Source organism: Lissotriton helveticus, chromosome 9 (assembly GCF_964261635.1).
Source record: "Lissotriton helveticus chromosome 9, aLisHel1.1, whole genome shotgun sequence".
In the NCBI taxonomy this organism is placed as follows: Eukaryota; Metazoa; Chordata; class Amphibia; order Caudata; family Salamandridae; genus Lissotriton; species Lissotriton helveticus.
This window is the reverse complement of record NC_136070.1, coordinates 615945413-615962675: the sequence shown is the minus strand read 5'-3', so window position 1 is coordinate 615962675 and position 17263 is coordinate 615945413. Positions and strand designations below refer to the sequence as shown.

The window sequence follows — 17263 nt, the reverse complement described above, 5'->3', positions numbered from 1 at the left end:
CCCTACTACAGAAATATATATACATATATATATATATATATACATATATATATATATGTATATATATATATACATATATATATACTACAAGGCTCACCTTTAACACACGAAAAAGACGAGGAAGACCCTGATTTGGTGCAAATTTTTTAAATAATTATTTCCGTGCTTGCCATATCGTCACGACGCGTTTCGGCAGATCCCTGCCTTGATCACATGATATATATATACACGCACGACAAAATATCTACTCTCACTCACATGGCGTGCTCATGATTGTGTGAAAGCTTAAAATGTAATCTAGGGATTACATAAGTGCCCAGAGAGATTTTTCTGGCCCAAGATAATCAAATCCTCCTACAACACCCCTTCCCCGTCCCACTAAAAATCAAAGACAGAATCAATTTTCTTTTGACACTTTTTGTAATCAACTGTATTTGGCCGATGTTTTTACAAACTCACATGGGTATAATTTAAATTACAAAAAAAACTATAAAAAATAGATACTAAGAGGTGCATGGAAATTGGAACGGAAGGGCATTTAAACTACAAACAGTTTTTATATATGAACTTGTTTCCACAACAAGGTGTTCAGAACCATACTTGAGTAGGATGGAAAATCCAACCCAGAGTAATCTCTTAACCCTTTTTTGTTTTAATGTTATACATTTTAAGGTAGCTTTCCCGATGCAAAAAACATGGCACCAGGACTTACCCCATGCAGATGTAATAGTATTACAATATAAACCACAAGTGATATCATCATGCTTTGTCCCTTTAATCAAGACCCACGTAAATCTTTCCTGGTTTTGTGCTTATCCAAGATCAGAAAACACCAGCTGTGGCTAGAGATGTTGTAGTGACTACCCACGGTGGAAATAAGTTACGCTGTCTTGAACTTTTTCAAACTGGCTTTTGTAATCAGAGGAAGATACGAAGAGATATTTACTTGAACAAATGCTTTTTGGGTAACATTTAGGAATTGCACTTCTCACTTTATGGTGTAATGTATGAACTTTGGCCCTCCCGAGCATTTTATATATTTTTTCAATCATAGTTTTTATTTATTTGCAACTGCTAGGATACTGTATGTTTTCAAACTGTTTAATTGTGTTATCGCCTTTATGGCATATTGTCAAATAAAGTATTTGAAAATTGAAACTTTTTGTCTTCTTTTGGTGATTTTCATGCTCAAGCAAAGCATCTGGAAGACTCTAAAAGCCAGCACTAAACTCTTCTCTCTGTCCCGATGTTTTACCATAAGAAGGAACGCCTAAAGACAGACCTCATAGGTTGAGACTGTTTTCCAAAATATCATTGCCAATTTTTGTTTCACAAACAAGTGCATGTTTATCAGTTTATGCTGGAGTAAATTTTGCTGAATCAATACTATTAAACGGCTACCATAAAAAAACAGTTATTTACCTAAAAGTAAAATGCTAACGTGGGAAATGTGCTACTGGCTGTTATTTCTGAACAAACATGGAAAGAGGGACATATTAAACAAGCACTACATAAAGCAACAACGGTAAAAGAAGTGGAAGCATTATTTGAATGCGCTCCCTCCTGAAACTAGGCTTATCTCCTCCACTGCACTCTTCAAGAAAGAGGTGAAAACCATCCTTCTGGCCATGATCTCCTGAACCTTATAGGTGCTGGATCAGAGACTCTGCATTGCTTTGCATCACTGTTCACCTGGTCCTTTGACACTATACTTCTACGTGATGGGGACACCACTACGCTACTCTCTTACTACCGACCAATATATGATACACGTTTGGGTTTTCTGATTCACTCTCCCGATGCCCCCACTCAGTTCTCTCTATACTAAAACATTGATTTAAGCCATCCACACACCCATGGTGTACCTGAACTCCTCTGTAGTGGGAACAATGACTTGTGCCATCTGATATTACTTGTTTACCTGATTGTATACTGACATGTTTTATGTATGTTATTATTATCCTACCATGTTAATGACTATTATATTGCTCCCATTTTCTCTGTTCATTCCTACTGCCCCTACCCTGTCTTTGTGAAGCGCTCTGATATCTGTAAGGATCTTGTTCGCGCTATACAAAACTTTGAATAAATAAATAAATAAATAAATTTGCTTACCCCCAACTGAGAAGTTATTCAGAGGAGGTAATATATGGTCAGATGTCTCTGGTCTCTCCTTGTAGCCAATAAAAGAACCGTCACTTTTTAGGAGAAAATACCTCGGTCTCCAGGTCTTTATGTACTCTCCTGCAACAAAGAAAGACAACTTGTGAACACACCTGTACACGTAAACTTCAGGCAGCAAGAACATGCAATTCTCAATTATTACAATTTAGGTTGCAGCGAAAATATTGGAGAAGAACAATTAGAACCAAATAAAAAGCACGGCAAGAAGGGATGGAAGGAGACTTGGGACCAGCGGTTAAGGGACTGGCAGGTAAAGCCTCCATTGTAGGGTGCAAATACAATTAACAAGCTGTCAATCCTTTGAAAGGAATCCATTTAGTATCAGGTAAAAGTACACACACTCTGGTTTGTGTGGCTGCAAAGATATAAGAAACAGAAAAAGAAAAAGCTATCTTCATATTGAGAAGTTGTAAGAATGCATTTCAAAGAATGTTCAGAATCTTAAAAATCACCTTTTGAATCTATGCCCTAAGTAAGAAAAAACTGTGAGGTTTATGCCATGACTGACTCCCCTCGCATTTACTGCACTGGCTGCATCTGCGCAGACAATAGACTGATATTTGGGGGCACAATAGGGGTAGAGCAAAGTGTAAACATTACAGCCAGGAAAAGGCTATGAGCCTTTATATACCTCTTTGAAGGAAGAGTATGCCAGGGAGACAAGGTACGGAATGACTACATGTAATCTGGAGATAGAGGATGTCTGCTTCTGGAATCATCCATCCTTGGAAGACCAAATGAAAGACTGGCGAGTGGATTACAGATGCAGCATACAATTGTGTACAAGGAGTAAGGTGTCTGAACCTTGTTGAGGGCGGTGTTCTGGTGATTTAGTTCACTGCCTCGTAAAGAGCAGTGGCATGGGGTCGTGCAGCATAGACAGTCTAGATTATTTTGTGCTACACCTGTACAAAGTTGTTCATGATACACTTTGGATTGAGTACAAGTAAGTACCATTTGTTAAGCTCACGATTTTCAACCTAACAGAAATGCGCTCCTCAGAGACTACCATATCATACTTTGACTTGCCCGCAACAAAGCCACTTCAATACTCGTATTCTCAATTCACCTTTCTATAAAGTTTGGGCAACAAATAAAAATGTTTTTACCCAACAAAAAAAATCATTTTTATAGACCACTTATTGGATTCATTTGTTTATTATCTCCTTACTGTAATCATTGCCATTTCATAGATGTAGATGTTCTTGGCCAGTGCACATGCCCCTTTCTAAGATGCTGTTGCAAAATTACAAAACTACAAGTAACACCCATCATAGAGTCACCATCGCACTATGTGCATGCGCTACCTAAAATGAACTCCACTGCAAAAAACGTGCTAAGTCCATGGCTCAGAAGACTCCTGGCTTCTTTACCTCAAACTGCTTACGGTTATGTCAGTCTCTCTCCAGAATTCAATAGTTAAGCCTCCCCTCACAACGTTCAATTCAACTTGACATTTTTATTAAGCCTATTTAACTTTATCCCTTATAGTGTTTACTTTCTTTTCCAAACCATCCATTAATTTATTGAACAACAGAGATAACTTACAAGTGTCCTCACTAAACAATATATTGAATCCCTAAGATTGGTAGCACTTGTTACATTTATCTAAGATTCTATTTTTTTTCCTGACTCATGTAAAACGTAACCATTGACTCCAACACTTTCCTCATCTATTTTGCTCTCAGCCCTTTAAAGACGTTGTGCTAAGACACAAAATTGGATTTTAATTATTAAATCAAGTTCATATGTCTTGATACTCTCTCCTCCCTTCCTAAGTTCTTCCTGTGCATTTTTCTTTATGGTTCATATTGATTTGTTAATGATCCATTCTCGCTCAATCATTCTGTATTAATTTTTGACCTCCTTTCAGTGTATGTATAATAATTAGCCTTTACATAGCCACGTTATCATTTTTACAAGTCGCAAAACAAGTGTTGGCTTTAGATCGGTTTAAGACCAACCATTAAAAAAAAATACTCTTGAAAAAAAAAATCTTGCTCTATCACCACGTCTTATTTATGCACCTGAAAAAAGAACCTCTTAACCAGTATTCAATATTTTAATTGAGTAATAGCCTGGAAGGGGCTTTACAATTCCAGCAGTAGGTCTATCGGGTTTCCATCTTCTTTTTGCCTAATAATTATTTATTTAGATCACTGAAAAAATACAAAGGTTAAAGTGACGCTATGGTTAGGTGAATATGTCAATGGCAACCTTAATGTTTTTAACTTTAAAAAAAAAACAAAAAAGAAATTAACCAGTTATAGTTGGCAGTGATAACTAACTTGTGCCCCCGCCATCCAGTGCTTTTATGACCTCACATATTACATCACTCATGACATGTTCCAAGACCTCATTTATAACATAACATCTCAAAAGACATCACTGATGACATCTAATGAAAGTGTTATCTTGTTTACACAGTGGCAGGTAAAGGTCATATTACTTCTTTACCTACTTTTGTACAGCCTGTGTCGAGCTAATGTGTGTAAGAGTTTACAAAACACATGTGCTACTAATGCATCATAGGTGTGTAATAGTTTTAAACAGGTTATAAATCCTAGCATTGAAGAGTAACTGTGTGCAGATGACAGTTGACGACTTGTGTCCAGTAAGTTCCACACAAGTTTTTTGGTTCTGCAGAGAAAGTTTTCAACAGGGCATAGATTCTACGTGGTAGCATTATACGTTTCTACATAACACAGAAGGCTTTGTGCACCAGATACTAACCTATGAACATGTGATTGTTTAGCATCAAAAGATGGGCTATCAGTAAAGTTTTCACCACAATATGAAGGCTGTAGATATTATGGTTTTTAGTACCTTCAGACTTTGGTTATTTTTTGTATAGAACATACACTGTTCTTAATGGATACTTTTTAATACTCTGTGGTGTATTTCTCATGAAAGGTTCACAGTCTGCAAACAGTGTAGTTCAGAGTACACTCTCTCCATGGAGTAAAATCGGTTTACAGTACCCACTTTTCTACTTACATCAATTACCTTTCTCAATATAGATTCAGGGACTATGAGGGGGGTAGATACAGATAAAGGCTGCCTGTAGGAGGGCATTAGTTTTGGAGCAGATGTTGAGTATCTAGAGGACCTTGATTTTCTCTGAATAGTTGTATACAGATCAGATTTAACACTGTGCGCAGTAAGGGTTTGCCATACATCGGTGGTTGTTAATGTGAACGAGGCTACTCTTGAAGTGTATGGTATAAGGTCAATATTGCGCATCACACAAAAATGCGACACCTAAGAGAGTTGTATCTGTGATGGCATTAATGAAGCTTCATATTATTCTGAGCTATTTTGTACTTACTTTCAGACTTGTAATGCCATTCTAGATTTTAGAGTAATGTGTACAAAAGAAGCTTGGATGAGGTCATCAGTTACAACCTTTTTGGGGGGGGGGGGGGGGGGGAGTTTAGTAGTTATTAGGGAACCAAAACGCACCTCGTCTATGAAAGAGCTGACCCAACTATAACTACCCATTGGTGACTACCACTGGGTAATATATACATTCACACAAACACCCACAGGCGTGCTCAGATGGCACATTAATGAAGTATATGATGAGTTCACTGTAAACAGCTCTACCTTTTGACACTTTGCCGGTGCCTTGAAGTAGCCACTAGGATACATAGTATGCTGCAAGGAACATAACATTCATACTAATATAACAAGGCTATTTACTGCTCCTAGGCACTTTCAGTGAAGTATCAAGGAATTAAATGTGCTACAGCTCTCATAGGGTAAGGCAACTGCACTTCAAAAAATTCAGATAAACAAAGACTTCGCTGAAAACCCTCCCTCTGTGCATCTACAGGCATTCTTTGTTTCAAACGTCATCTTGCAATACGAAAGTGGGAAAATATTCTTCTGTAATTCTACAAACAGAGAATCAGAAAAGGAGCAAAGTAAGTGTTACTAGCACCAAATTTTAAATCTCGGTCATCAAGCTTTTCTTGCGCGTCATCATGAGGGTTTACAGGGACGTATTTAATTACAGCAATGCTCCGAGGGCACACAAAATATTCAATCAAATATCTTTGCTTAGTAATAAAAAATAATTTAATGTTTAGGTCTGTAAATTCCAGCAGAAATGCATTAATCTAGCAATTAAAAAACAAAGACAGCAAACTAGTATTCTCTTAAGTTTGAAAAACAGCTAGACACTCTCCATCTCTTCTCCAACCGGCCTCTGCTGTTCAAAACAATTCCCTCCAGTAACCCTCACTTAAGTTTATTCCTGTTGTAACGTCAGATCTATATGGTCTGCTTCTCGAACAACCTGCATGTCCAGGCAACTTGTTCATCATGACCACGACACCTCCATTCAATTTCATAAAACCTGGACCCAATCCAATATCTGGCTCCATGAAACAGTTGCCCATTCCTCTCGCTCACTGTGGTTTGTAGTAGGGTCACTTTCATATGCCTAGAGGGGCAGGCCAAAGACCAACTGAACTCTGGTCTTAAAGATCTCATCCACTGAAAGAGGCACTGAGAAAAGGAGAAGTACAGGTGCGTGGCTCTGGTGGTTAAGATGGTCTGTCACGGCCTCCTACTCTCACAGAGTTCCAAATTCCCCCACATCATCCCAAAGTATCTCAAATTTTGAGAGTCGGCCTTTAACAGACCTGGACAACAGAGTCTTCCATTGGAGTTCCCACACTATGGGTCTAAGACCAAGCCCAGAGCAGAGGCAATTCAGACATTCTGTGCTAGGACGGAGTGTGCCAAGACCAGTCTTTTAGCGTCCTCTTAAGAATCTCTCGTTGAACCCTTCAAACCCAGATATCCATGTTCTAGCAGTAGACCCTAGAAAAATCACTATATTGCAACCGGGAGGTCCGTAGCTTTAACTCTGCAGATAAATGCATTGCTTGGGGAGTGGGTGGTGGGTGAGGTAAAGCAGGTCTGGTTTTCATTGGAGCCTTGAAGAGAACACCAAAACTGAGATGGGAAACAGGCCTACAAGCTCAGTAAATTGGAATACGTGTATCCTGGAATGAGAGACCCCAACTTAGAAACTTCGGCAGGTTCAGTTTATTTTTAATTTTTTGTATTTATTGCATTTTTTATAAAGCACCGACATTACCCGAAGGTGTCAGAGCGCTGTACTGTGACCACACACTAGAGTTGACTTAAGGATGAAATTGTTTATTGTGACTGGAAACAATCATTGAAACTAACTAATAGTAGACATAACCCCTTATCTGAGCCGAAAACAAGAGGAGGGGAGATGGGCGGTATTGTTTAGTGTCAAACACATAAGATAATGTCGCACAAGGGGCCAGAAATCCCATTAATGGCGCTGCATAAGATCCACAAGTAAGGCAGAGTTGCACGGATCCATCAAATAACTAATACTGACAGGAATCATGCAATGAATCCAGCCACAAACAAACATCCGAGGTCTCAAAACATTCGCACGTGCTGGCGTAAATTCACAGAAACCTCCGTGGATGTATCCAGAGAGATAACCCGTGCTCTCAAAATAATAGGACGACAAAGCGCAAGCAGAAAACACGGGCATTAACACGTCGCTTCCTTGGCAGGCCGTGGCATAAATAGCAAACAAGCACAAGTTCAGCAAGGGTAAAATAATACCACACGATAAAAGAAAAATATGACTTCCATGCAGCTATTACTTTGCTGCTTATTTTGGTTTGATTCATATAGGCGCGCATAATTCTGCCACCTAGTGTCAGGTTTAGAAAGTACAACTTGTTATTCCCAGAATGTATTTTTGACTTTTCCTGGAGGCGTGGAAGTGTGACACAGCAAGGTGCGAGTGACTCAAATGCGCAATGCATTCTTCAGAGCTAGTCAACCATCGGATTCCTTTGATGCCACCGTTTAAGGAACATGTATCACACAGTTATCTACTTAACATAAAGGCGGGAGAATTGAACATACAACAGAAAAACTGGCAAACGATGGCGATAGGTAAACAAACAATAGTTTTCCTTTCGCCGCAATCGCTTATTGTAGATTCACAGGCTGTGCATACACTTATGTAGTACCGGTCCCTTTCCTATCGCAGCGAACAAAAGCAGAAATGTGTTAATCGTTTTAGTAGCAGGAAGATAACTATGAGCATGCTTGCAAAAGATGAATAAAGCAAACTATTAAAAAAACCTTCTTCAGCAAACACAAATGGATTTCAAAATAGCAGGGCTTAATCGGCGTACCTCGAGCCACACGTGGAGAGCTCAGCCAGTGACTGTATATTCCTTTTAAAGCATATGCGCAATTTTACTGTCTGAGTAATATAAAAAGGCGACAATTTAAAGAAAAACTTGAAATGTACACAAAGAACAAGTGTCCGTTTTAAATTAAGACTCTTCTAGAGTGTGATTTTAACTCACCAACCTCGAGTAGTGCTATGGCAACTGAAAACATATCTTAACAAGCATTTGCAATGCAATAGGTCTCGCATTTGTGAGAGTTTGAGCTGTTGGCATTGTAAATGACAATGCCTTTTATTTACGTGTTGGTGTTTAAAACATAAATTAAAGGATTTGCCATTTACAATGCCAATAGCTTAAACTCTCACATATGCGAGACCTATTGCATTGCAAATGCTTGTTCTACAAAGTAAGCTCTGGGGCAGCATACACTCTTGCAGAGAAACAGGTAAATACAGGAGAGCTGTGCTACTGTTTCACAGATGAGCTACCGCTTATTGTAAGTCTCACTGTTGTGGGCACAGTACCTACTGTTTAAAATTATTGGTGGCACTTTGGGATAACACCCTATCCAGTAAATTCTGGGTTTCTGCTTGGGAAGAACAACAACATAGCAGAATTTCTACAGAGGGATTACAGAAGGTTTGTTAACTAGTGGGTACCAGTGTCAGTCCACCTAAGAAGTGTGTTTTCAATACTTAGAAAAGGGCTGTCACATTGCCTGTAGACATAATGTGGCAGCCATCTTGAAAGTGTAGAAAATGACAGTCAGCCATTTTCGAATGTCTACCAAGATAATCACCATGTTGCATCAGACCACTTTGCGTCACGCAATGTGATCATACTTCTAAGATGGCAGCCGCATTATGCCCGTTGCATAACGGAACACGATGGTTACTATGGAAGTATAAAAAACGTTCTGTAATGTCAAACTGCCAGTGCTGACATCGCCAATGCTGGCAGTTTTAAAATCATTTGGCACTGACAAAGCCAATTGCGACAAGATGTGGCAAAGAGGTGGTAGGGTAGTTAGTGGAAGCTCATGGTGGAGAGAAAGAGGTATGGATGGGAAAGCAAGCACAACACTCTTCCGCCGCATTGCTCAGCGTTTGATGGACAGGGAAAAAAGATGAGTCGGTAGTTGGAAAAAAAAAGGCTTGTTTTTATATAGCGCTAAGTTGTAACTCAAAACTAATGTATTCGAGGGACTGGGACCAAAAAGGTAGGGGATGGTTCTTTAACAGGACTGTCTATCTATTTCAAGTGATCCCTAGGCCGCACATTTGGTTTAAAACCATAAATAAAAGGCATTGGCATTTACAATGGCAATAGCTTAAACTTGCGTAACTGCGAGACCTATTGCATTGCAAATGCTTGTCTGTCAAGGGAACCATGATTGTAGCTTAACGCAACTGCATAAAGGCAAATTATGTGATTTTCACAAATTTCTACAGTTGCATCACTCATCCTGTACATGCACTACTCACCCTGCACTGGCACACTGCTCACGCATCCGCCACCCTGCACTCAGGACTCTTAAAGTACACTCACACACTACTCACATAAACCATCTAACTCACCCCTCACAGACTGCTCACTCCTGCACCTTTCCTCCTGCACTCACACCTCTCACCTTGCGCCTTCATGTACCACTCACTCTTAACTCACCACTACCCACCTTGCATTCACACACTGCCCGCACAACTCTCACCAGGCACTCACTCACACTACTCTTCTTCAACTCACAAGCCACTGACTTTGCACTACGACACTCACCCAGCAAAGCTGCACCACTCACCCTTCACTGGCGCACCCTCACCTTGCAAGAATACACCACTCACTTTATACTGACACTGCATGCTCACCCTCTACTCACACAACCCATATCCTGCTGAGTCACAGTTCGCCCTGAACTCAAGCTCTTTCACTAGTAAGCCGATAACAGCCTGCAGGAGACATCTGGGGGAAGAGAAGTGAGTTACTGCAGCAGAATCCAGGAGTTTGAACAAAGCAGGTTAGGTTACCAGAAACCTCAATGGTCACTGCTACAGGTCTTGCATACCAGCCAATTCAAGGTCAGACCTGCAACGCATCGCCCCCTACCTGTCACCCGCCTGAGACCATCCGACCAGACAGGATGGTCAGCCGACTGACTCTGAAGTGTACCACCTCAAACACCGCTCCTGCGCATGCCTCAGAGCGCTGCTGCCCCATACCATGCTGCGATCACTTACGCTTAATATGCCACTTTCACTCAGAGACGAATCCCAGAATATGTCCTCCACATCCGGAACAGGGAGGAGACGGGGGTGGGGGCGCGAGGGCTGCTCGCGCATGCGCTGTCTCTGGATCTGCGGCTCGTGCCCACATCCGGGCCGGGGAGGAGACGGAGGTGGGGCGCGAGGGCTGCTCCCTGGATCTGCGGCTTGTGCCCAGTGGCGGCGAGGCAGACTTTAAATGCCGCCGTAGTTTAGGGAATGCTACGCGACTCATGCGGCCTAGGGAGGGGGGCCACCAAAGCGCCCAATGAAAAAATTAAGCAGAAGGCCAGCGAGGTGCCTTCGTGAATGCTGCATGGCCAAAGCTGGATTTTCAGGCGGGGCTCCTGTGATCAAAACGGAGCCCCGCGTGGTGCTGCAGTATGCCGATGAAGACTAGTAAGTGGGGTATGCTGTACATGTAAAGCATTTAAAACAATACTTACATGTTGAATGCTGTGCACTGAAAGCCTGGTGTAAGTGCAATGCCGACTCGAAAGTGAAACTGCATGCTTTTGGCCGGGAAGCGGGACAGGAGATGCGCGCGTGCCTATACGTGCGCGTTCACAGACCCCAATCTGCTCGTGCACCAGTCTGTACCACTTGGAAGGCAAGGCAATCACAATAAGTCTCGCTGGCGACAGCGCTTTCGCGCTGCAACGCCAGGCGAGACCTAAAAAAGGGCTTTCGAGTGCACATGTATTCAATCAATCAATCAATCAATCAAAGCATTTATATAGCGCACTACTCACCCGGAGGGTCTCAAGGCGCTGGGGGGAGGGGGTCCGCTACTGCTCGAACAGCCAGGTCTTGAGCTGCTTCCTGAAGGCGAGGTGGTCTTGGGTCAGGCGGAGGTGGGTCGGAAGGGAGTTCCAAGTCTTGGCGGCCAGGTAGGAGAAGGACCTTCCTCCGGTGGTGGCTCTTCGGATGCGGGGGACGGCGGCGAGGGCGTGGCTGGTTGATCGAAGCTGGCGTTTGGGAGCGTAGAAGTTGAGGCGGCTGTTGAGGTATCCTGGGCCTTGGTTGTGTAGGGCTTTGTGTGCGTGGGTGAGGAGCCGGAAGGTGATTCTCTTGTTGACCGGGAGCCAGTGCAGGTCTCTCAGGTGTCCGGAGATGTGGCTGCGGCGGGGGATGTCCAGGATGTATTCAGATGTTCAAACGTAGCCCATTTTAGTCGCGTTAATAGGACACCTCTTGACAGAGTTGGAAGGATCCTTGGGGGAATGAGTCTCTTTAGGCCTTCTATAGAAGCGTGAATGAACAGGGCTATGGGAAATTATTTTTCTCCCAGTTTTGTATTATGGTACAATAGCTGCTAAATGTACACACTCAGCTGTCAATGTAAAGCACTGTTGTTTAATGTTTGTAAGTACAACAGTATGCTCTAAATTTTGAGCGTGTAAAGTAATAACCCCCTTTGCCATTTAATGCGCTGCTAAAGGCTTCCAATTACTCATGTATAAACTGTGCATTTTGGGAAGCAAGCTTCATTTATAATGAGAAAAATCCTAGAGTAGGCTTAAATAACCGGATTAAAGCAAGAAAGAGCCAAGAAGCCAGACTCAATGCCACTAACAATACTCTTGAAAGTGCGGCCAGCAGCTATATTTGTTTTACATAGGTATATCCCCGATGGACTAAGTAAGTGGATCTGTAAAATCGCTTTTAACACCAGGCAGATAATTAACAAGGAGGTGCAGTTATGGACGCAAACCTCAGGTCAAATTTTATGTGCTACCTCAGAGTAGATGTGTGCGCCTGTTTACACAGGTAATACCTATTGCAATGCTGTTCTTATCAGAGACGTGGAGGGGGCCTTTAATAGCCGGTATAGCCCTCTACGTCAGGCTATAAGGCTAAATTAAATCAGATTTGAATAAATAAGAGTCATGTTTTGATGATACTTTTTAATCAAACCATCTTTTATGGTCCGTCCAGTTCTACCATTATGGAAAGGCTCATGTATACAACCTATCTATGAAAAAGGCCCCAAATCTGAACCTAGCAGCAATCATCTTATTGAGCGTGAGGTGCAGATGGCAAGATTTTTGCCCGGCATCTTCATTCTTTCTTACTGGCTTGGGCCAAGGAAAGTGGATATCTTCCTCCTAATCAAACCCAACTGTTCCACCAAGGATATTTGTGTTTTAGCAACTATAATTCAATGTACGTTAAAATGAAAAATAACTAATCTTTATGTCTGTTTTGTGGATTTTTCAACAGCCTTTCAATAAGATTTAAGACACAGGCTTTGGCAGAAGGTTTCACAATGGGGGGGTTGCTCTGTTTTACAATTCATAATTTAACTGCATACAGATTATTTGGACTCAAGTAAAGTTAACTAGAGCCCAAGAATGAACGCCAAAAATGAAAACATAATGGTTTAAAACAAGGATGCATTTTGGCACCTTTGTTGTTTGCACTGTCTGTACAATGTCGATTTAAGCCCAGTTCTTAATCAGGATGACGGTAATTTCCCAAAATGTGGAAATAAAAGAATTTCTCATCTAATTTAGGCTGATGACCCTGTGCCAATTTTAACAATCCAGGTTGGTCATCAGAAACAGTTAACGCTAGTCAGATACCATAAAGCTAAGAATGGCTGATCAAACAACTAAATCAAAACTAAAACAAAGTCTTTTGGGAAAACGAAGTCAAGATATCGTTGGCAATTGGACAAGGAAATTGAGCAGGTTTCAAATTATTTTCATTTAGGAGCGACCTATGATTTAAAGATCACCGAGTCATTGCATCTGGAAAGGGAACAGACTGATAACCGCTGTCAAAGCAATTGCACGTTGAGCACACTTACATGGGGGCAGACTATGGGTCCGACTAACAGTTTTTACAATGAACACTTATCAAATAATTTTATATAGGTCAAATGATTTTAATAAGCAAACTTTGAAATCTTAAAAAAAACAAAAAAACAATACAACACATTTTAAATGTAGTCTTCAACTCTAAATGAATGATTAGATTTGAATTTGGTTTTACACAGCTCATTAATTTAAATAATATATATACCAATGGGACTAGTGCCCATGCCAACAATGAGAATAGTGCTGATGATACCAATGGGACTAGTGCCCATGACAACAATGAGAATAGTGCTGATGATACCAATGGGACTAGTGCTGATGCCAACAATGAGAATAGCACTGATGATAACAATGGGACCAGTGCTGATGCCAACAATGAGAATAGCGCTGATGATACCAATGGGACTAGTGCCCATGACAATGAGAATAGTGCTGATTATACCAATGGGACTAGTGCCCATGACAACAATGAGAATAGTGCTGATGATACCAATGGGACTAGTGCCCAAGACAACAATGAGAATAGCACTGATGATACCAATGGGACTAGTGCGGATGCAAACAATGAGAATAGCACTGATACCAATGGGACTAGCGTGGATGCCAACAATGAGAATAGCACTGATGATACCAATGGGACTAGCGTGGATGCCAACAATGAGAATAGCACTGATGATACCAATGGGACTAGTGCGGATGCCAACAATGAGAATAGCACTGATGATACCTATGGGACTAGTGCGGATGCCAACAATGAGAATAGCACGGATGATACCAATGGGACTAGTGCGGATGCAAACAATGAGAATAGCACAGATGATACCAATGGGACTAGTGCGGATGCCAACCATGAGAATAGCACGGATGATACCAATGGGACTAGTGCGGATGCAAACAATGAGAATAGCACTGATGATACCAATAAGACTAGTGCGGATGCCAACAATGAGAATAGCACGGATGATACCAATGGGACTAGTGCGGATGCCAACAATGAGAATAGTGCTGATGATAACAATGGGACTAGTGCTGATGCCAACAATGAGAATATCACTGATAACCATGGGATTAGTACCCATGACAACAATGAGAATAGCACGATGATACCAATGGGACTAGTGCCGATGCCAACAATGGGACTAGTGCCAATGCCAACAATGAGAATAGCACTGATGATACCAATGGGACTAGTGCAGATGCCAACAATGAGAATAGCGCTGATGATACCAATGGGACTAGTGCCCATGACAACAATGAGAATAGCACTGATGATACCTATGGGACTAGTGCGGATGCCAACAATGAGAATAGCACGGATGATACCAATGGGACTAGTGCGGATGCAAACAATGAGAATAGCACAGATGATACCAATGGGACTAGTGCGGATGCCAACCATGAGAATAGCACGGATGATACCAATGGGACTAGTGCGGATGCAAACAATGAGAATAGCACTGATGATACCAATAAGACTAGTGCGGATGCCAACAATGAGAATAGCACGGATGATACCAATGGGACTAGTGCGGATGCCAACAATGAGAATAGTGCTGATGATAACAATGGGACTAGTGCTGATGCCAACAATGAGAATATCACTGATAACCATGGGATTAGTACCCATGACAACAATGAGAATAGCACGATGATACCAATGGGACTAGTGCCGATGCCAACAATGGGACTAGTGCCAATGCCAACAATGAGAATAGCACTGATGATACCAATGGGACTAGTGCAGATGCCAACAATGAGAATAGCGCTGATGATACCAATGGGACTAGTGCCCATGACAACAATGAGAATAGCACTGATGATACCAATGGGACTAGCGCGGATGCCAACAATGAGAATAGCACGGATGATACCAATGGGACTAGTGCGGATGCCAACAATGAGAATAGCACGGATGATACCAATGGGACTAGTGCAGATGCCACAAGTGAGAATAGCACCGATGATACCAATGGGACTAGTGCGGATGCCAACAGTGAGAATAGCACGGATGATACCAATGGGACTAGTGCGGATGCCAACAATGAGAATAGCGCTGATGATAATGAACTAGTGCCGATGCCAACAATGAGAATATCGCTAATTATAGCAATGGGACTAGTGACGATGCCAACAATGAGAATAGCGCTGATGATAACAATGGGACTAGTGCTCTTGACAACAATGAGAATAGCGCTGATGATAATGGGGCTAGTGCCAATACGAACAATGAGAATAGCACTGATGATAACAATGGGACTAGTGGCAATGCCAACAATGAGAATAGCACTGATGATTCCAATGGGACTAGTGCTCCTGACAATGACAATGAGAATAGCACTGATGATACCAATGGGACTAGTGCCGATGCCAACAATGAGAATAGCGCTGATGATACCAATGGGACTAGTGCCCATGATAACAATGAGAATAGCAATGATGATACCAATGGGAGTAGCGTGGATGCCAACAATGAGAATAGCATGGATGATACCAATGGGACTAGTGCGGATGCCAACAGTGAGAATAGCACTGATGATACCAATGGGACTAGTGCGGATGCCAACAGTGAGAATAGTGCTGATGATACCAATGGGACTAGTGCCGATGCCAACAATGAGAATAGCGCTGATGATACCAATGGGACTAGTGCCCATGACAACAATGAGAATAGTGCTGATGATACCAATGGGACTAGTGCCCATGACAACAATGAGAATAGTGCTGATGATACCAATGGGACTAGTGCCCATGACAACAATGCGAATAGTGCTGATGATACCAATGGGACTAGTGACCATGACACCAAGAAAAACGCTGATGATACCAATGGGACAAGTAACGATGACAACATTGACAATAGCGCTGATGATACCAATGAGACTAGTGCCGAGGACAACAATGAGAATAGCACTGATGATAACAATGGCACTAGTGCTGATGCAAACAATGAGAATAGCACTGATAACCATGGGACTAGTGCCCATGACAACAATGAGAACAGCGATGATGATACCAATGGGACTAGTGCCGATGACAACAATGAGAATAGCACTGATGATACCAACTGGACTAGTGCCCATGCCAACAATGAGAATAGCGCTGATGATACCAAAGAGACTAGTGCGGATGCCAACAATGAGAATAGCGCTGATGATACCAATGGGACTAGTGCCGATTACAACAATGAGAATAGCACTGATGATACCAATGGGACTAGTACCGATGCCAATAAGAATAGCGCTGATGAGAACAATGGGACTAGTGCCGATGACAACAATGAGAATAGCACTGATGATACCAATGGGACTAGTGCGGATGCCAACAATGAGAATAGCACGGACGATACCAATGGGACTAGTGTGGATGCCAACAATGAGAATAGCGCTGATGATAATGGAACTAGTGCCGATGCCAACAATGATATATCGCTAATTATAGCAATGGGACTAGTGACGATGCCAACAATGAGAATAGCACTGATAACAATGGGACTAGTGCTGATGCAAACAATGAGAATAGCACTGATAACCATGGGACTAGTGCCCATGACAACAATGAGAATAGCACTGATAACCATGGGACTAGTGCCCATGACAACAATGAGAATAGCGCTGATGATAACAATGGAACTAGTGCCGATACCAACAATGAGAATAGCACTGATGACAACAATGGGACTAGTGCCGATGCCAACAATGAGAATAGCACTGATGATAACAATGGGACTAGTGGCAATGCCAACAATGAGAATAGCACTGATGATTCCAATGGGACTAGTGCTCCTGACAATGAGAAT

At 41.9% G+C, this 17263-nt stretch overlaps 1 protein-coding gene across 3 annotated transcripts in view; it reads right to left on the bottom strand.

The window, feature by feature from the left end:
- The window catches only part of AKT2 (AKT serine/threonine kinase 2), a 475180-nt gene that overhangs the window by 221314 nt on the left and 236603 nt on the right, over positions 1-17263 (bottom strand). For all 3 annotated transcript variants that reach the window (XM_078660662.1, XM_078660664.1, XM_078660663.1), the window contains one exon: positions 2116-2244. In XM_078660662.1, the coding sequence (XP_078516788.1) occupies positions 2116-2244 (129 nt within the window). The remainder of the gene's footprint in view (positions 1-2115; positions 2245-17263) is intronic.